The 21,811-nt window shown below is 36.1% G+C and overlaps 2 protein-coding genes across 5 annotated transcripts in view; one reads left to right on the forward strand and one right to left on the reverse strand.

Moving 5' to 3' along the window:
- RPS6KB1 (ribosomal protein S6 kinase B1) overlaps positions 1-21,497 on the forward strand; it is a 56,500-nt gene extending 35,003 nt beyond the window's left edge. Inside the window, exons 14-15 of one of the 3 annotated variants that reach the window (XM_025996051.2) lie at positions 1,945-2,057; positions 2,992-6,838. In XM_025996051.2, the coding sequence (XP_025851836.1) occupies positions 1,945-2,057; positions 2,992-3,229 (351 nt within the window). In that variant the 3' untranslated portion in view covers positions 3,230-6,838. Of the gene's footprint in view, positions 1-1,944; positions 2,058-2,991; positions 6,839-20,088 lie in introns of those variants that run through there. The other 2 variants (XM_025996052.2, XM_025996053.2) reach the window with 2 other exon arrangements.
- On the reverse strand, positions 7,785-20,608 carry RNFT1 (ring finger protein, transmembrane 1). 2 transcript variants are annotated; one of them, XM_025996055.2, is made up of 9 exons: positions 20,446-20,608; positions 18,554-19,008; positions 18,288-18,364; positions 16,697-16,797; positions 15,109-15,262; positions 14,342-14,500; positions 13,335-13,400; positions 10,263-10,364; positions 7,785-9,612 (listed from the first exon to the last, which is right to left on the reverse strand). In XM_025996055.2, the coding sequence occupies exons 2-9, from the start codon at positions 18,951-18,953 to the stop codon at positions 9,478-9,480; spliced, it is 1,194 nt and encodes a 397-aa protein (XP_025851840.1). In that variant the 5' UTR covers positions 18,954-19,008; positions 20,446-20,608; the 3' UTR covers positions 7,785-9,477. The 2 variants fall into 2 exon arrangements, with proteins under 2 accessions (XP_025851840.1, XP_025851841.1); XM_025996056.2 differs by lacking the exon at positions 13,335-13,400 and having other exon boundaries at positions 20,446-20,583.
- Positions 21,498-21,811: the final 314 nt, after the last annotated feature.

Raw genomic sequence — 21,811 nt, forward strand, 5'->3', positions numbered from 1 at the left:
ATGGAACGGAGAAATTGTGTAAAATTAGTCTTAAATCACCATAGTACAGTATAGTTTTGAGTAAATTTTGAATAATAATTTTATAAATGTTTGATTATATAGTGATATAAGAGTAGAGCACATATGCAAAATATAATTTTACAATATTTTCAATTTACCTAAGGGATGAAATATGAATGCATGATGTTAAGTTTATGTCTACATGAAGCAAAATCATTGTATACTCCTTAGCAAAATCTCTCATGTTCTGTTAGTGAAGTATTCATGATTCATTTTAATTCTTGCATAGCTTTCTTTTTTTTCTCTTGTGATACAGAATTTTGTTTTCTACTGATGTGGAGTTTAAAGCTCTGATTTAACATAGAGGTCAGGCAAGCCCCGGTGGCGCAGCGGTTTAGCGCAGCTTGCAGCCCTGGGTGTGATCCTGTAGACCGAGGATCGAGTCCCACATCGGGCTCCTTGCATGGAGCCTGCTTCTCCCTCTGCCTGTATCTCTGCCTCTCTCTCTCTGTGTGTGTCTCTCATGAATAAATAAATAAAATCTTAAAAAAAAAATAACATAGAGGTCTTTTCCTCAGTTGGGCATTGCAAAGTTTCAACTAGTTTGACAATTTTGCCCCCATAAAAAAGTCTAGATATATCTTACCTTGCTATAAGGAAATCTAGAGTCATGGTGGCAAAGGTTATATAACTAAGCCTTCATTGCCAGTTAAACTTTTCATAATTACTTAAACTGGCCAAATAATAAACACAAGAATAATTCATTTGTTAGGTTATAGACAGAATTCTTTATGTAAAGTGGATCCCTAAAAATTAATAAAAAATAGTAACATCCCACTTACATGCAGATTGTGATCATAGCAACTTCGGTTCAATAATTATTTAAATTCCTATCACAGAATTAAAGGAAATTCAAAGCTGAAGAAGGAACAGCCTGGTCCTCTTGGTAGTTATGGCTTTAGCCCACTAGACTGTGGGGAAATGGCTTCTAAAGTCCACATATACCTGTCACAAAGAATATGCACGGCAGAATTGCACCTCACTCTTTAGGACTTCACCCGGAGGCTTTGTGCTATAACTCATAATGGCTATTCATAGGTGACTATAATAGTAAATTGAAGGGAAGTTAGGTGGAGGACTGATTGTTAAAGGGATAAACATTGACAGCAAGAGGGACAGCTGGGTGGCTCTGTGGTTGAGCATTTGCCATCGGCTCAGGGTGTGATCCCAGGGTCCTGGGATCGAGTTCTGCATCAAGCTTCCCGCAGGGAGCCTGCTTCCCTCTCTGCCTCTGTGTGTCTCTCGTGAATTAAAAAAAAAAAAAAAAAATCTTTAAAAACATTGACAGCAAGAGAAATGACACCTGGTAGCTGGATAGCAAGGCCTAAGAAAGAACTAAAGCTAACAAAACTGCCTGATTGCCTATTACAATTGAGGGTTTTCACAATGCTGAGGGTTTTCCCTCATACATTCAAGAAAATACCAAATATATCCAATCATTGGTATAAAACCAGAGAGATCACACATGCTAAGTTGGAGAATTCTCTTTTTACTAGGGTGTGATAATGAGAAACTGGGATGTGATGATCTTAGTTGCTTGTGTTCATGTAGCTAGAAACACTAGAATTTTCTTTGCATTCCTCTTGGTATTTAATATCTTAACATAGAGCCTCAATTTTCCTGTTTTGTTCTACTCCTTTCAACAAAGCGTGGAATATTGTTTGCTAGCATATGGGGCTCAGTAGAATTCTGTCTTCTTGAGGTCTGTGCCTCAAGAAATGGTTTGAAAGAATCTAACTGGTATGAAATGAGATTGGGGAGATGGGAGTATACAGAGTGGTGATTTAGGTGTGCATTGTTGTTTTGGTGTGTCAGACTAAAACCACATTTTCTTGATGTATATGACACAGTGCCATTCTGTAGTCTACAATTACTATCTTTCAGGGTTTTACATATGTGGCTCCATCTGTACTTGAAAGTGTGAAAGAAAAATTTTCCTTTGAACCAAAAATCCGATCACCTCGAAGATTTATTGGCAGCCCACGAACACCTGTCAGGTATTCAGACTTTGTTATTCTCACTTTTTTTTTTTTTTTTTAAACCTAGAAGAGTATGCTTAAGAAATTTATGCCAGGTTACATAAATAAAAGAGCTGTCATATTCTCTTTGGTTGACATAAGCACAGCATCTACATATTATTGTATGCTATATATACTTTCCCTCCTGTGAAAGTTGCTGCACTGGCAAATGTCTTCCTTACCCATTCATTCAACATTTACTGTGTACCAGGGACTGTGTTGCATAATGGGGGTACATGGTTAGCATAGGAATTGCCCTTGTTCTGATGAAGCTTACAGTTAGTGAGAAGAGAGTCAAAACAACTGAAGAAGGAAATATAAGAAATATGTAATCACAAGTAGTATCAAGTTACTATATGAAGAAAAATATAAAGAGTGTGGTGGTAGCAAATAACAACAGGGGGGCTTCTGTTCGTGATCGGAGAACCAGGCCTCCCTGATGAAGTAAATTCTAAGAACGAAGAGAAAAAGCCACCTACACAAAAATCAGAAGTATTAAGGGTGTTACAGGTAGAGCAACAGCCCATGTAAAAGCCCTAAGGGAGGAAAAAACTTGGTCTTGGAAATGAAAGGGTGGTCAATGTTCCTGACATGTGAGTGAGGAAGAGAAAGGTTTGGAGAAGTATTTCATCTTAAATGTAATGGAAAGCTCTTTTAAGTGAGGAGTAAAATGATTTAAAAAATATATGTATCATTGAGGGTTTTACACAGGCAGTAATAGAGGTAAACAGACCAATTAGGAAACTCTAGCAGTTAGTCTAGGGGAGCAATGGCCTTTGTACTAAATTCACACAAAAATAAAATTAAATAAAAATAAATGCCACATCACCCCACTCCTTTTAAAAATAAGGGAAATATTTCTTGTGAGATAATCCTTGAGATAAATGAATGATAGCTCTTCCTTGTCTTAAAGCCCGGTCAAATTTTCTCCTGGGGATTTCTGGGGAAGAGGTGCTTCAGCCAGCACAGCAAATCCTCAGACACCTGTGGAATATCCAATGGAAACAAGTGGAGTAGAGCAGATGGATGTGACAATGAGTGGGGAAGCTTCAGCACCACTTCCAATACGACAGCCGAACTCCGGGCCATACAAAAAACAAGCTTTTCCCATGATCTCCAAACGACCAGAGCACCTACGTATGAATCTATGACAGAGCAATGATTTTAATGAATTTAAGGCAAAGAAAAAAAAAAAAGGTGGGGAAGCATCCTGTGTGATGTGTGAGCATCCTGTAAGGTGAAACAAGAAGACTCAAAATGACAGTCTCGAAGAGTCAGTGTCATTACATTGAACACTTTGGATAGAGGAAAAATAAACATGGATTTTTAAAAAATCAATCAATGGTGCAAAAAAAAGAAAAAACTAAAGCAAAATAGTATTGTGGAACTCTTAGGCACATCAATTAATTGATTCCTAGCGACATCTTCTCAACCTTATCAAGGATTTTCATGTTGATGGCTCGAACTGACAGTATTAAGGGTAGGATGTTGCTTCTGAATCACTGTTGAGTTCTGATTGTATCGAAGAAGGGTTATCCTTTCATTAGGCAAAGTATGAAATTGCCTGTAATACTTGCAACTAAGGACAAATTAGCATGCAAGCTTGTTCAAACTTTTTCCAGCAACATGGAATCAAAGACAAAAGAAACTTAACAATTGATGTTTTACGTGCAAACAACCTGAATCTTTTTTTTATATAAATATATATTTTTCAAATAGATTTTTGATTCAGCTCATTATGGAAAACATCCCAACTTTAAAATGCAAAATTATTGGTTGGTGTGAAGAAAGCCAGACAACTTCTGTTTCTTCTCTTGGTGAAATAATAAAAATGCAAATGAATCATTGTTAACCACAGCTGTGGCTGCTCGTTTGAGGGATTGGGGTGGACTTGGGGTTTATTTTCAGTAACCCAGCTGCAATACCTGTCTGTAATACTAGGAAAAAAAATCTATTTAATCATTTCTACTCGCAGTACTGCTATGTGCTAAGCTTAACTGGAAGCTTTGGAATGGGCATAAGTTGTATGTCCTACATTTCACCCTTGTCCTGGGCCTGCATTGCACTGGAATGGTGGAATACTGCCACCTGTTCTTATACCAGTATTTGGTTCAAGACGCCAAATGTTTTCAGCCTATGGCTGAAGAAGGATGGAAAAGAGTCAGGATAAAATGCATACTGAGGGCAGTAAAGTGAGGAAGAGAGGGAGATCCAGGGGAAGAGGGTGTTGTCATGTTTCACCCTCTATGTCTAATCTCTTTACAGCAAATTGGTAAGATTTTAAGTTTTACTTTAACTGTTTTTGCTGTCTACCTTCCTTACATTTTTTTTTCCTCAACAGTTTGAAAAGGAAAAAAAAAGTATTTTTCTTTCTCCTATCCTGGGGCTACATTTTTTGATTGTAAAAATATTTGATGGCCTTTTGATGAATGTCTTCCACAGTGAATAAGAAAACTTAGTGGCTTAATTTAGGAAACATGTTAACAAGACACTATGTTTTTGAAATTGTAACAAAATCAACATAAGTGATATATACAGGTACAAAGAATAAAAATAAAGGTAACTTTACCTTTCTTAAATACTTCCTGCCTTAAAGAGAGCATTTCCATGACTTTAGCTGGTGAAAGGGTTTAATATCTGCAGAGCTTTATAAAAATACATTTCAGTGCATACTGGTATAATAGATATCATGCAGTTGCAGATGAGTCTTACCACCTTTTTTTGGTTTTTATAATGTCTTCAGTCTGAGCGTGCAAAGTCAATTTGTAATATTTTGCAGCCCTACAGTTTTTTTAAATAGATGCTGCTTGCTATGTTTTTCAAACCTTTTTGAGCCATAGGATCCAAGCCATAAGATTCTTTATGCATGTTGAATTCAGTCAGAAAAGAGCAGAGCTTTGCTTATTTAAATGGCAATTCAAGTGAGATGAGATGAAATCCTATGACATTAGGCAAAAATAGAACCATGAAGAATGATTGGAAATATACCTTTTCAATTGTGGCAATAAATGAAAGAATTGGTAACAGTTCATCTTTGGACAGAAAGTTTTTTTTTTTTTTTTTTTTTTTAAATCACTTCCTCTAGACCCCTTCCTTCCTTATTGCAGCAGCCTACTGAGAACTTTACAACTGTAGCTAGTAAATTAGAAGCTACAATAATGATAAGGGCAGAAATTTTATGTCTGAAAAAAACAGAACCCAAAAGCTATGGTGATAGGTTCAGGCTTTATTTCAGACTGTAAATGGCTTGTGCTACTCTGATATTTGTTTTCAAATGTGTTTTTACTAACTGTAGTGTTGACTGCCTAACCAAATTCCAGAGAAATTTTTACACCAAAACAGTCCTCCTCAGTCCTATTTGCTAGTAATATTTGCACTGTGATTGGCTGGCTCTGATTACCCCATAAACTATTTTCATAATTAGTACTGCCAGCAGTAGTGGCATACACTGCAACTTTTCTGCATAAAAAGCATTAATTACATGCCTACCACCCATACAAATAGTCTTTCAAACTTAAGTGAAATTAATTTCCATTGCTGTGGCAAGTTTACTGAGAAATTGTTTCATAAATGGATATCCCTACTATGACTGTGAAAACATGTCAAGTGCCACTTTAGTGTCACAGACAGAAAGCACACACCTATGCAATATGGCTTACCCTATATTTATTTGTAAAAATCCAAGCATAGTTTAAAATATATGATGTCAATATTACTAGTCTTAAGTTTTTAAGAGGGTTCTTTATGATTATTCCAGGTAAGTGTATAAAAGAGATTAAGTGCTTTTCTTTCATCACTTATTTTCTTTAAAATCAGCTATTACAAGATATTTTTTTACTTTATACATGTTTTTTAATTAAAATATAATCACTGAGAACTGAAGTTTACTAATTTTGATTTTATAAGGTTTGTAGCATTACAGAATAAACTGGGATTTATAAACCAGCTGTGATTAACAATGTAAAGAATTATTGAACTTGAATCAGATTTTTAGGAAAATTATGTTCTTTTCCCCCTTTATGGTCTCACCTAATTTGAATCCTTCAAGAAGAATTTTTCCATACTATTTTTTGAGATAGAAGATAATTGGGGGGTGGGGGTTAAGAATGCATGTATGATACTCCATAAATTCAACATTCTTTAATAAAAGATTATAAACAAGATGCATCTTCAATAGTTATTAATATACTGAGCCTTGGATTTAATATAGGACCTATTTTGGTTACTTAGTCATATGGTTCTTACAAGGGTTAGATTTTAAGATTATTCCCATGAGAAATGTTGAATTTATGAAGAATGGATTTTGAGGCTTTGAAAATGGTTAATTTCTCAAATAAAAGCACCAGTGTCCAAACATCTACCCTTTTTCATAGGAGTAGAAACTAGCAAGCTGGACAAAATCATAAAAGTATTTGTCACACCATGACCTGTCGTCTGTTGCTGATTGAGAAAAAACTTTTCTTGTGTGATTCTTAATTTATCATTACAGCACAAGTATTATCTCAGTGGATTATCTGAAGTAATATCTGAAGGATAGGTTCATCTGTGTTTGTTCTTTAAACTATTATTTTTTTCCTATCCCAAGTTGGCTTTGCATCTATCAGAGTAAATAAATTCTTCAGCTGCCTTATTAGGAGTGCTATGAGGGTAACACACTTTTCTGCTTTTCATCTTGTATTTAGTTTACTGTATTAAGTATTTTGATTTCGGATTGAATGAATGTAAATAGAAATTAAATGCAAATTTGAATGAACATAAAATAGAAGTGATTTTTTTTTTATTCTAAGATAGGAAGAAATAACTATCAGGTGCACAAATGGTTTCAATAATTTTTTGCATTAACATACCAGATATGTTCAGGTTCTCTTATTTAATAAACTGCTTATATGTGTGAGGACTGACAGTTGTAAAACTTTCTGCTGAGAAATTTAAGCTACTTAAATATATAACAAGTTTTAGTACTAATATTATATATTACATGTTACACACTTGTAATTTCCAAGTTCTGTCCAGTAGTTGAATTGGTTGCATTAAAAAAAAAGGTCATGTGAAGAATTATATGTGAAAGTTAGCTGTCACATAGATACATTAGGAAGACTTTCTTGTGCTAACAATTGACAGTTTGTTCAGCCACACTTGTCAACTACATTTGGTTATTGGATGTGTATGTACTACATAATGTAGGTACATAAATCTGTTTTTAACTAATGTTAAATATATCTAGTGTAAGATCAGTGTTTTGTATAAGCCATTATTTGAAGTTGGATAATTTATAGAAGTTCTGAAACTGGCTACTTTTTTTTATAAAACATGGTTGTGGCCCCTAATGCTGATAAAACAGTCTTTCAGAGGGTGTGATCTGAATTCACAGAATAGATGGGTTTTTGAATCCCTGTTTTCATTTTGAGGTGAAGAAATAGAAGTAGAGAAACACTTCCAGTTCATCAGTGTTGTTGGTGGATGGATAGCACAGCTTTCCTCTTACATTCCCCCCCCCCTTTTAAATTCATGTGAGCTGCTTTCTTGTTCATTAAAAACAAAAACCCAGTTGTATATCATGGACCTCCTGTTTTATTAAATCTTATTAAGAAACAAAGCTATCCATATAGCCATAGGGTAAGAGTAAGAATAGGGCTTAGTAATGTAGTAAAGTTGCTACTCTTGTGTTGGTTATAGGAAGTCAGCACAGCTGTCTTTCACACTCAATTTTTTTTTTAAGATTTTATTTATTTGACAGAGCAAGAGAGAAGTAGGGGGAGCAGCAGAGGGAGTGGGGGAAACAGGCTCCCCACTAAGCAGGGAGCCCAATGCAGGGCTCGATCCCAGGACCCTGGGATCATGACCAGAGCCAAAGGCGACACCCAACCACCTGAGCCACCCAGGCACCTCCACACTCATTCTAATCCCAAACTGCCTTCCTCACCTATCTCCTGCTGTATACCTAAATAAAATTGGCTTCATCACAATCAAGGTAATTTAAGGCCAAGTAAGCTTGTTTCAATATTTGCAACTGTTCTCTAAGTGGGTAATAGAGTTCAATGTATCCTCATCGAATAGCAATAGCTGAACTTAGAACCTGGCAGTATTTATGTACAAAAAATAGTTATTGGCTAATATTCTTTTGTCAACTTGGGTGGTTATACAAGCATGAGAGTGATTTAATCTGTAGCTGGTTGGTCACTATCCTTATTAATCCATATGCTGGTTTAGACTTTGTCTTAATACTGCAGATTTGTTTTTCATCTCCCAACTTTTCCTTTCCACTTTTACCCTCGTGCGTAAACTAATGGTAATAGAGAAAATGGGCAGAAACTTAGACTCTAGATGTAACCAGCTCTTTATACTTCTGTTAAAGATTTGATTCTGCCTCAAAGGCTTCATGGGGAGAGAGAAATTGCTTCATTGCTTTTTCCAATCAACCTTGCACAAATACCTAGAAGCAAACAAACTACACTATCTAAGGCTTTTCTGGAAGCCTTTGAGTGCAAGCTTTAATCTCCCAAGCATAAAGATTCTAAAACTCTTTGGAGAAGATTGGTTATAAGGAAAATTCTTTTCTAAGAATCTGAGTAGGTTTCATTTGTCACACTATTCAAATCCTCAGTGAAGCCAGCTGTTTGTAATCCATGTGAATTATTTTAATAGTTAAAGATAGTTCATGGCACTATACAAAAAGCAAGATTATGTACATTAAAGCTGATGGCAGGATTGTATGTCTGAGGTCTACAAACAATTTAAATCCTCTCAATTGATTGCTAATCATACTACAGAGAACAATACAATATTAAAATATATCATCCTCAGTAAATTAATCTTCACTTAGAAAATCTGTTTACAGGTAAAAAATAGCATTTAGAACTTCCATTTTAAATACAAACTTTATGAAAATTTTAAGAATTTTTAGAATGGGAACTACAAAAGTCAATGCTAAAGTAAATTCTACTTTCAGATAATGTGTATCTTAAAATATTATGAAAAATATTCTTTATTCTGAAAACAATGTCAGGAAAAGAATACCTGAGTTCCTCTAAAACCACTAGTTTCAGTTACCCAATAGCTGTTTTGGTAACAATGAGAAAACAGTCACAATTTAACACTGCAACCACCTGTCAAATAATTAGGACAGAATAAATGTTCATATGCATTAGGTTGAACATTACTTATATATTTCTTAAAACATAAGACTCTTAAAAAAATAAAAATAAAACATAAGGTTCTTTCATTTAATCTTTTGATAAAATAGACTACACACTTAAAAGTCTTACTATAGTAATCTAAAACCATTTGGAAACATTTTCTTTAACTTCTAGTCCCAAAACCCATTCTAATGTCTTTATTTATCAATAGTCAGTGTAGCCAAATGAAATTAGTGTTTTGAGGCCTTTATAGTTTATACAACTTAATATATTTGAAAGTGGGATGAAGTGGCTCCATCTTTCCATTTGTTTATATGGTCTGAGATCACAGTTCGGCACAGTGGACATGTTTTCTCTCTGTTAAACCATAAGGTAATGCATTCTTCACAAAATATATGCTGTAAGGGAATTAAAATTAGATTTTATACTTGACAACATTTTAATTTTAAAATCATCACATTCCAGAGAATCATACTCTAGAGCTGAAAGGAATTTTAGAGAGCACTAATCCATTTTACAAATGAGAAAGTATGACATCCAAGAACACAAAGCAATGTTAGCAGTAGGGCCACTAGTGTTCTTTTGACTGTTCATTTAACATCTTTTAATAAAATATAAGCTATATATAAACTATAAGGTATCCCTAGGTGATAACTTTAAATATAATGACTTAATGGTTTAATAAAGTCTTTGAAAGTAACTGCCATCAAGTATAGAAAAGAGCCTTACACATCCAATAATAAACACTGGTATTATTCTAAAAGACTAGTATCCAGTTGTTAAAGGTAGCCTATTTATCCAGTCACTTTGGTGTCCAGTATGCATTTGAATTATCTTTCCCCACATATATTCCTCTGCATACAAATCATTAGAACATAAGCAACAAGATTTAGCTAATCTACTAAACCCTTGATTACAAATAGGAAATGACTAGTATGTGCCCTGAATGCTACTTTAGGCTAAACACTAGATTTTTCCTTATAGCTAACATAAGTGACTTGTGACTCAGAGAAGAGCTGTATTTTGTATGCTTAAAAAATATATTTACCTGACATATGAGCAGAATTGGTTTTTGAAATTCAGCTTGACAGACTGAACAAATGTCATCCACATCTGAACACTGTCTCTTGCTGGCAGCTACTCCATAACTCTATGAAGATAAAAAGTTTCTGTTCATCTACAAATCTTTTTCTTTCCTATTACTCAAATACAGAGGTGATGCTGTATTTCTCAATTCTCCCTGGAACTAGGCATTTGAAGACTCTCCTGAAGGACTAAACATTTCAAAGCTAAACTGTGTATGTAGAATCATGTCCTGATGGGCTGTATGCATCAAGGTGAACTCATTAGATACATACCAGGATCTTGGAAGATTGTCAGATTCATTGGCTTCCCAAATAATGATAGTGCTACAATATCAACCGGCTTAAGAGACTAAGCAGTCTGAAATAGAACTATTATAAAATCTATATTCATGTATTATGTGACCTGGTATTACCAAATAGTCCACTTACTACCTATGGCAGTGGTTCAAAACAGTCCATTCAGAGCTTGGTTGGCTGAATATAACTCATGTAGAGATAGCTTTAAAAATAGATTTCTGTGCTCCATACCGGAGATTGACTTAATAGGTCCAGACATACTAAGATGTAACCCAGGAATCTAATTTTTGAAAGCTCTCTAGGTAACTGAATATGAATAAGGTTTGGGGACCAGTGAACAGTTTCCTGTTACTAAATCTAAAAGTAATTTGACTGTCATCCTTAATTATCACAAAAGTCAGAGAACACTTAGTACTAGGAAAAAATAATATTTTATAAAAGAACTGGAATTGCAAAATATCATGGGTAGAGTTAAATGATCTGAATGATCATACATTTCTTTGAATTTCCTTTTCTCCTTAAGTCCTTAGTTTTTTATCTCTTTAAGACCTTAATAACTTCCTCACCAAATTCAGTAGAATATAGTTATTAACTAGACATGACAAAATGTTAACAAATGAGATCACCTTTTTGTAGAAATGATGAGGAAAAGGTGGAAGAGAAGTAAGAACACCCAAATTCAGTCATGGTAATGAGAGCAAAGCATGACTTGACTCAGTAACTTGAGACTTTGATCTAAAATTATTTTACTAAATACCAAGAGTTAACAAAATCAAACTAAGATTCAGAGAATAAAAAATATTTAAAAATAATTTTTTTTTTTGAGTCTGGTGATATAAAAATTCCAGAAACAATATGGGATACTGATGCATAATCTTGGTGCCAATTTCCCTTCATTAAAATGTCACTTAGCAGAGTGCACTGCAGATACATAAGCCTGACAAATTTTTAAAATAGCACTTCTGGGGGTACCTGGATGGCAGAGTCAGTTCAGCATCAGACTCTTGGTTTTGGCTCAAGTTGTCATCTCAGGATTCTGAGATCAAGCCCCGCCTTGGGGGACCTGAAAAGAGACTGCTTGAGATTCTCTCCTTCTGCCCCTCCAGCTTGGGCTCACTCGTGAGTGCTCTCAAATATTTTTTAAAAATTGCACTCCTGTGTGGCATTCTGCAGATTCCCTTCAGGTGAAGACTTAATTTTGATGGGATTGCCATTTCCTTGGCAAAGTTAAGGAATATATATATATACACACATACACACACACACGTATTCTTGAGAGACTCAAGAATAAATTAGAGTATCAGCGATTGTGATTTCTCTTTATGCCTTACAGAGAATGAATATCAAAAGTATTTCAGCACAAGTCTTACTAAATTGTAGTAAAATAGTTGATACTCATATAATCAATTGAAGTAATTTCATGAAAGTGGAACTCTCAATTTTATTGTACCTGTCTAAAAAAAGAAGTTTGAATAGGATGCAGCAAAACTTGTCATTAAATTAGTAGCTCTAGGTGCACCTGGCTGGCTCAGTTGGTAGAGCATGCAACTTGATCTTGGGGTCAAGTTCAAGCCCCACGTTGGGCATAGAGCTTACTTTAAAAAAATAAAAAAATTACTAGCTCTATCTAGCCAAAGGGTGTCCACATCTAAGTACTGACAACCTTTGAGGTTACTGAATAGCAAATGAGCCTTTCTCTGTAATGTGTAACGAGTGGAATCACATAATAATCAGGTTTATAACTGACACTGGAATCTCAATTTATTGTTAAATTCCATGCCATGAACTTATTTGTACATACAGAATTGACTTGGTGGGGAATTTTTCCAGTAAGGAAATTTCAAGAGACGTTTTTGGTAATGAGCTTTTCTCAAATACACAATAAATTATAATTAGGACATTCTTAATAGGAGCTGAGTAAAGTTAATGGAAGTACAAAAACACCATTTGTGAAAAAAAAAATTTTTTTTAGAGATTTTCATATTTTTAGAGAGCACATGTAAGCAGGGGTGGGGACAGAGCCTGCTATGGGGCTCAATCTCACAATCCTGAGATCATGACTTGAGCAGAAACCAAGAGTCACTCAACCAACTGAGCCACCTAGGTACCCCATGTGAATTGTTAAAAAAGGAGGAACAAAAGTTCACGACGAGACTTTTAAGGGAATGTGTATAAACCCTTATGTCAAGCGATGTGAAGGGGCAAGAGGCACATTCAGAAATATAAGCACTGCATGAACTATCAGGCAGTTGTCAACATTCAAGTCAAGAAACTGATCTTAGAAATAAAATTCTGAAATTATCATAGCCCCATGTGCCAAAGTACTAAAAAAAGCATGAAATTATGAAATTCACACCTTTTTAAAAGTAAGCTGTACACCCAATGTGGGGTTTGAAGGCAATTACCCAAAATCGAGAGTCACATGCTCTACCAAATGAGCTAGCCAGGTGTTCTATGAGACCCATACTTGTAAAATTGATGAACTAAAACATTTGCATAACGAAGAACTGTTAGAAGTGATGTTTTCTTTTTTAAAGATTTTATTTATTCATGAGAGACAGAGAGAGAGGCAGAGACACAGACAGAGGGAGAAGCAGGCTCCCCACAAGAAGCATGATGTGGAACTTGATCCCAGATCCCGGGATCATGCCCTGAGCTGAAGGCAGACGTTCAAACGCTGAGCCACCCAGGCGTCCCAAAAACTGTTTGTTTTTTTTTAATTGATAAAAAATACTTACTGGTCGTGTAAAAAATATTCGCAAAACCCGTCGGAAAGTTCTCAGATTTCCAAAGAAATCCAAAAGCTAAAAGGAAATGAGAATTCTTGAATTCAAAGAGCCCTGTTAAACCTAGAGATCAAAGCTAAAATCCCACAATATAAAATACTGATATTAACTTAATGCTCATTGCATATTCACTTCATTCTAAAATATTTAAAGTCTAATTATGGAATATTTCATTCAATTTATAGATTATCAGCCAATTTTTTTTTTTATCAGCCAATTTTTAAAAAAGATTTTGAGAGAGAAAGAGAAAGTGAGCATGCATGTGCATAAGCAGTGGGGAGGAGCAAAGGGGAAGGGAGAAGCAGTCTCCTCATTGAGCAAGGGGCTCAACCTGGGGCTCAGCTCAATCTCAGGACCCCAGGATTATGACCTGAGCTGAAGGTAGATGCTTAACCAACTGAGCCACCTAGGCTCCCCTCAGCCAACTCTTTAAAAAAAATCTTCCACTCCTCTTCATCCATTTTGCCCATTCCTCCACCCATCCGTGCTTTAAATTTATAGGTTTCAGCCAACTCTTAACCAAAATGAAGTATATTTAAATATCTAGAGTTACAATTTGGTTAAGACAAATATAAACTTAACTGTGTCAAAGATAAAGCAATTTCACCTGGTTCAAATGTATTTAGATTTTTTTAAAGTTTCATGCTAATTTGTGCAGAACAGGACAGTGTACTAGTTCAAGAATTTTGTATATGACAGATGTTACTGTTGGGGATGGGTATGTTCTATTCTACCCATGCTATGTGGAGGTCCACTCCCCCAATTAAATCTGAGAACTACTGGATTAAGATAAAGATCTATATTTCCATTTTTCCTTTTCTTAAGTAAATACAGAACCTGCCATTACTTCAAATTAATCATATGAAGACAAACTATAAAACAAAGACAAAAACAGTATGTAAAATCTGTAATCATCACATGAATCATTATTCGATGACAAGATTTATAAAGTTACCTACTTTTAGTATGAGGTAGAGTAAAGCCAGCAATATCCCAAGACTCCATCTAGTTACATTACCAAACTCCCCATAGCTTATAAGATAACGAAACCAAACTGGTATGGGAACAAAAGTTCGGTAATACTGGCATGATTCTTCTAAAAGCATATACCAGTAACCCTAAAAGGGAAGGAAAAAGAAAACAAAGCTATACAAGCTACTTATATACATAGCACAAATATTTCATATTGGACTGAGATGATCATGAGTATATGGCACAATAAGTATAAAATTAATCTTCAAAATGATAATGGTTATAACTGACAATCTCAACCTTGTTTTCATAATTACTGAGTGGTTTCGAAAGAATTTCAAAAGAATGACACTGAAAATTTTTTATGTATACTATAAGTAAAACTTACATTTTTGCTGATTACAAAAATCTATGAAAGTTTTTACTGAATATGGGAAAAACACAATATAGTCAGTTATCCATTATTAATTGATAAAGCCCTGGAGGAGAACAGTACAAATCTAAATATTATTTTTCTGTATGTGCTGTGGGGACTGATTTTTTGATTAGTCTGAAACAAATATAATTCTGATTTTATTGGACTAGGTTAGTATTTGGGTTCAAGTCTCTGAGCAGTGGTCACCAGTATGAGATAATACAGATATTTAAATTAGGTTATTTAAGAAAATGAAAAGTTATAAGAGTCATTTCAACAAAGACTAAGCATTAAGGTGATTTGCTAACATTTTTTCAATTAAACATGTTAGTTTCTTACCTTGGAATTAAAAGGCATGATGAAAGAAGGCATCAACAAAATAAGGCATTTTAAGCCCATGAAGAGGAATTTCAGAATGAAGTCTGTAATTCCAACAATCCAAAGTACTTCCCAGAAGCTTGAATGGTCCAAGGTAGGATTTAAAAATATTAAGCTACCAAGAGAAAATATCAAAACTTAACCAGAGCAATATAATATACAAAGGTCAAGTTTTGATAGGGGGTTTAATTTGCTACCAAATATTTAATTTGATGTGTAAAAAAATGTGTCTGGCAAGATGTTAGAGTGTAGGTAAATAGAATGGGAAATCATTTTGCTTATTTTAAAGAGACTTTTAAGATATTTAAATTTCACATTTTTTCTCCATAGAACAAAGAAAAAGTCCTAGCATGTCATGGTTGGAAAGCTAGCATGTAATCTAAAAAGTTCACTAAATAGACATCCGCCATTTCTCTTCTCAACCAACTCCAACCAGGGTTCCATCCTCTCCTTTCCACTGAATTGCTTTTGTCAAGATCACCAGTTCCTTCCATCTTGCTAAACTCAAAGGTCACTTCTCATTCTCTGTCTTCCCTCCCTGAATTATTTCTTCCTAGACCTCTAACACCACACTCTTCTAGTTCTGATGGTTTTTTAAATCTCATTTGCTGCTTCTCCTCTTAATTGTGGCCATGTCCAGTCCTGCACCCTCTCCTGTCTAAACTTTCTTTCCCTCCTTAGTCTTGTTGAATTCCATGGTTTTTAGATATCAACCATACACTGGATAACACCAAAATTTATAGCCCTAACCTTAACTGTGAGCTCATGACATAGCTGTATGTCATGACATGTTCAAAGCAAAAAAACTATTGATTTTCCTATCAAAACCAGTTCTGTCCCCAGTCTTTCCCAGCCCATAAATGGCATCACCATCCAGCCAGTTGCTAAAACTAAATCCTAGGTGTCATCCTTGATTCTTACCCCTTACGTTCCCACCCTATCCAATCTGAGTGGTAGTAGTTCCCCCTACAATCTATATCTCAGATTTGCTCTCCAGTTCTATTGAAGCCAAGGCTTCTAATTATCTAATTAAAGTCAAACACTCAAAACACTTTTATCTGACATAGAAACTTAATTATTCTTTTAGTAAGTCTTCTCCTTACTTCTAGAAACAAAGACCATGTGTTCTTACCATACACACATAACTGAGGAAGGTGGTGGATATGTTAATTAGCTTGACTGTATAATCATTTCACAATGTGTATATACATATATATATATCTCAAAACATCACATTGTACATCTTAAATATATACAATTTTTGTCAAAAATAGATAAAATTTTAAAAAGACAATTAACAACCTAATGGTATTCAAAACTATTGACTATATAAGTAAACATTTATCAAAAATTAAATAGTACTTGCTATAAGCCAAGGCACTGAGTATACAAATCTGAGTAAGTCACTTAGACCTACTGATCTTGAAAGGAGAGGGACAAGTAAAAATTGAACTCTAACAGTAAATATGTGCAAGTTAAGATATATACAAAGTTCTATGGAAAAATTGTTACATAAAAAATGGGATTGTGTATTTGGACCTCAAATTACCTGTAATAAAGTGACTGAGAATGAAAGGTGTAATATAAAAGAACAGAAGATCCTGCTAAGAATACCAGTAACCAAGCACACTGAATCTTTGAGCACCTTTCCTGAAAAATAAACAATTTTGTAATTTGTTACTACGAATTATGCCAGAATTATAAATATCATTAAACTTTTATTTAATGACTAATTTATTAACTTAGAACATTTTAAGAAATTAATCTTGAATTGTACATCACCACACTCTATGAATCTTTAGTGAACAAAACAGAACTCATATTTAAACAGATTTTTAAAATATAAGTTTCTTCATTGTATTAAAACATTACCCAGGTTTCAAAGAAGCCCAGTCTTCTACAAGCTGATAAAAAGGACCCAACCAAGTACAAACTTTACCTCTGCAAAGCTCCCTATTTTTGCCTCCCTGACAAAACAGAATTTTTAAAAATGCACTTAGGATTTGTAAGTATAATTTTAAAAAATTTTTTAAAAATTTCAAACAATTCAGTTAAGATTTTAACAAGGTGATTTGTTAATCTCACTTCAACATTTTTTGAAGATTTTATTTATTAATTTGAGAAGAGAGCATGCATGAAGGGAGGGGGAAAGGGGAGCAGAGAGGGACAAGCAGCAGACTAACCACAGGGTTTGTAGCCTGACATGGGCTCGGTCTCACAATGACCGGAGCCAAAATCAAGAGTAGGACACTTGGGATGCCTGGGTGGCTCAATGGTTGAGAATCTGCCTTTGGCTCAGGTCATGATCCCGGGGTGCTGGGATTGAGTCCTGCAGTGGGCTCCCCAAAGGGAGCTTGATTCTCCCTCTGCCTGTATCTCTGCCTCTTTCTCTCTATCTCTCATGAATAAATAAAACATTAAAAAAAAAAAAAAAAAAGAGTAGGACACTTAACCCACTGAGCCACTCAGGCGCCCCTTAAAACTGTTTTAATTACTAGTTTAATTAAAAGTTTTATTATAAACCCTGAATTAAATTTTTATAGTTTTATAGGTTCTGACTAGAAATATCCAGGTCAGAATGCATGATCCTTTACACAGATACAGCCCTTTATAAAGTTGCTTGAAGATGAAATTTTATAAACTAATCCTATTTTTTCCAATAACTTACCTGACTAATAATTTATAATTTATGTTATGGAAAAACTATTTGGGTTTAATTTTCTTTAAATAACAGAGACCTAAATAGTTTAATATCCATTCAATGTACATTTTATTTAACTATTTTAAATCTTATAGGGCAACAGCTAAAGTTTTTAATGATATATTACCTCGTTTGGTCAAAGTACTCAAAGTATGAAGGCACTTGACAAAATCAGATCAAACAGTGCATTCTAAACCTTTTACTCCTATCTAGTTTTTCTATCAGGAATTCAACAAAGAAAATAAAGTAAAACAATTTAGCATTAGGACAGATCATTTAGATAACAAAATTTAATATATCATGGATGCTATAACAGGTCTATTTAAATTTGTCAAGAAAATGATCTTAATTCCTATTTCTCTCAGAAGTGAGTATATAATTAATTCTATAGAGAGAACATTTAATTTTTTTTTTTTTTTTAGTTACTTGTTATACTTACTCTTAGAAAAACCTGATTTACAATGCTTTTGTTTGCATACATAAATGTTGTAAGCAGCCCAATTCCAAGAGAAATTCCTGTTAGGAAATAAGTTCCAGTTAATTGAAAGAAAAAAAAATCCAAGAGCTAACACAATGACATGAATTTAAAGGAAACATATGCAATTTTAAAAGCTAACAAAATACAAAGGTTCAAGTAGATTACTAATAGAAATAAAATTAACTGAATTTAGCAATGAAACAATTCAATGTTTTATTATACCCTACCTGTTATATGCTGCATAATAAGTTTGACACCCAGAATCAAAATATATGGAAGACTTTTGTGCAACCACTTGAAGAGATACCGGAATTCTGAGAAGGAGCTACTACCATGATCTCCAGACTCTGTGGCAGTATCATCAGGCTGCCTTGCTTCATTGTAGGAGTGACTCCGTAAGCGACTATGTATACATCCATGAGTACAGCTATGGACACCTGACCTTATATTTCTGGAGGTTGGATTTTCAGCACATTCTTTAGGTATGGAGTTTATCTGGATATGAATATCTCCAGAATGAAGACAAGAACCTTCTGTCAATCTTGTATGCACACATTGGGTAGCTGAGGCATCTTCATTGCCTGCAGCTCCTGGAGGGCTGTGTAGTTGGCTACAGTTGGCTTGCATGACCCTTGAATACTTTTTCTGTGATCCAGATTTCTTTGCTTCAGGGCTCTATCTCCTAAAAATCAGAACAGAAAATATTCTAAGTGAATAGTTAAATAGAGAAAATACTGCTGAATAGGAATCCTTTATTCAGTACAGGAGAGGCCAGTAGTCATAGCTGATCAATTATCTTCAGGTTATCAATCAGTTGTTACAAGTCCTCCCCCTTCCCTTAATGCCAAGGCTCTGCTGCTATACCCAAACTATTTTTTAGGGAACATATGCTACAAAAATTTAGTTTCAGATGCCCCTTTCTCTAATGACAAGTTAAGAGCAAAATAGTCAAAGTATGAGTGCCCAGCAGATGTTAATAATGTACCAATAATCATTCATACATGAATACATCTGTACATTCACTCTACTCCACTGGAGCCCCTCTCCATCTTTGATGGAGATTCTGTATATCATAAATTGAGACAGTATTTTTTAATGCTTAGAAAGACTAGGAAGGAAAAAAAACATCAAATCTTAATGCCTTTTATTTTTATTTCTTTTTTAGAAGATTATATTTATTCATGAGGGACACAGAGGGAAAAGCAGGCTCCCCTAGGGGAGCTGATGGGGCACTGAGCCAAAGGCAGGCACTCAACCACTGAGCCACCCGGGTGCCCCCCTTAATGCCTTTTAAACTATGGTGGAAAACCAATAATAAACATTTCACTTAGGTGACCTACAAATTTCATTTTATGTTGAAATAGCTTTCCCAACGCTTAAAAGATTTATAATAACTACTCCCAAGAGTATTATCCTTCCCCAAGAATGAATGCTACCTAAATAACCTTTAAATAGGGAGACCTGGGGAGTCGCCATGTAATTGCTAGGTAAGTCTTTAGTCTGAGTAAGGATAGTTACATAGTCTGTCCATTAAAAACGCCACCATCTTGGCGGGGGGGGGATGGGACGGACAACTAGTAGGGAAGGATCCCTAAATGACCAGTGTGGGCAGCCTTGGAAGATGACAGATTCCCAGCTGACGACGCCCAGAGCCTTATCCCAGTCTGCCGTTTCTACAGGGGGATGCTAGGGTTAACTCAGGGTGTGTTCTGTCATTCTAGTTCTTTCCTAAGTCTGGTTTTTTGTTTGTTTGTTTTTTCAGTTACTATATGTTGGTGCGGTTTTTAATGCCTTTCACTAAGGCCTTTCACCGATGCTCCGACGCCACAGGTGCTATTTATTCCCTCAAACCTCCAAAGACCAACGTTGGACCGGACAGTTTTCTGTGTCTTTTTAGATAACTAAAAACGTAGAACCTTCCCACTTTCCTCCCAGCACAAACAAGAAAGGGAACGAAAAAAATTACGAAAAGCAAACGCACACAACTCTTCCGGAATCCCCAGGACTGAGTTTTCCACCCACGTTCGAGCCTCGAGTGCCTCAGTTATTTCCGTCCCCCCTCCCCCCGAGCCCCACTCGCCGCGGCCCCTCGCCTCCGCCCTCTTCCCCCAGGCCTGACCTCTCATGACGAAGAGCGGACGGAGGCCGCGGCAGCGACTGCAGGAACAGCGAGAGACCCCGCCTGGAGGCCTTTAGTCAAGGCCATCACCTTCAAACCCCACTCACTACCAGCAACTCCGGCCCAGCCCGGCGGCGGCGGCGCGCGCGCTCCCCGGACGTCCTCACGCGCGCGTGCGCTGCCCGCCGCGTACCCGCCCCCGCGCAACGCGCTGAGGGACGGGCTGCGCCCCGGGTGCCCCGCGGGCTTGAGGAGGCTTGGGGGCTGTGCCTGAGGACCGTCCGCAGGCGTCTGCATTAAAAGTTAAGCCGCCGTCACCTGTGTGCGTATATACGTGCCATCCGCCCCTCGCCTCAGAGACCTGACGTTTGGAGGTTAAAAATGTTTCGGCTGCCCTCAGAGGAGAGGCCTGACGTGAGGGGTTGTCTCAGGCCTGCCCTGGCTTGTTCCGCAGGATCCCGGGCGCCTGTCGTGTGGAGGCTGACCCCCACCCTGGTCCCGCTTCGCGCCGGTCCCTTGGGATCTGAGCTAGAAGAGCCACGTTGGCGAGGGCCTCAGCGAGTCTTTGGAAGAGCGGGGCGGAGCGAGAATGTTCGGGCTTTCATAGTCGCGCTTCTCGAGCCTAACCCCTCCCTGACCGAGTTGTGGCTGTGTGGTGAAGTTTTAACTGACATGGCTTTTCGTTATGTTCCTAGCGTTGCACTGTATACGCTAGGCCCTGCCAGAACTTGAGAGGAGAAGCAAAGAGAAGTCAGGGTTTGGATGGCGATGGACGTAGAAGTTAAATTTAAAAACCCGGTCTTGTGTGGGATATAGGGAACTCTGCTATCTTCACTTTAAGTTCTAAAACGAAAAGTTTATTAAGAAAAAGTTTAAAACAAAAGAAACAAAATCCAGCCTCTTGGTGCCCAGCCACAATATATTTTAAACGATGTTAAATGTATTCCATGAATCTCCATTCCACACAACTACCAAAAAGCCTTTTCATTATGAACTGTAAGCTTATACCTTCAATTTACAGAAATTGACGTCAAGTAAATAACTCAATATTCTTCCTACAGTCTTGAAATATTCTGTGCCCTCTAGACTGAATTTACTTGGCAAGGGGTTTTCTTTCATCACTAGAGACCATAAATTTACACAAATATGCAATGAGTTGACTAGTGGAATGAGCGATACTTTGTCTTTTTAATTGGTCACTACCTGATTTAAACCCATTCATAACTTTGCCCAAGTTAGTTTGGTGGTGTGTACTTTCTGAGGCTTCTTAATCATGAAGTTGTTTGCACTTTTATTCTCACTGTACAACTGAGTACACTGTTTAACCTCAGTTATCCACTTTCTTTGTTTTGTTTTTTCAGTTATC

The sequence above is a fragment of the Vulpes vulpes genome, chromosome 2 (genome assembly GCF_048418805.1).
Source record: "Vulpes vulpes isolate BD-2025 chromosome 2, VulVul3, whole genome shotgun sequence".
NCBI classification, from domain to species: Eukaryota; Metazoa; Chordata; class Mammalia; order Carnivora; family Canidae; genus Vulpes; species Vulpes vulpes.

What these genes read in the sequence shown, in the direction of transcription:
- RNFT1 (XM_025996055.2), bottom strand. Translation starts at nt 18,953, where the DNA reads ATGCAAGCCAACTGTAGCCAACTACACAGCCCTCCAGGAGCTGCAGGC. An exon ending in TCTCAGTCACTTTATTACAG is followed by an intron (nt 15,263 to 16,696) that starts GTAATTTGAGGT and finishes TTCTCTTGGTAG; the next exon opens with CTTAATATTTTTAAATCCTA. An exon ending in TACTCTACCTCATACTAAAA is followed by an intron (nt 13,401 to 14,341) that starts GTAGGTAACTTT and finishes ATTTCCTTTTAG; the next exon opens with CTTTTGGATTTCTTTGGAAA.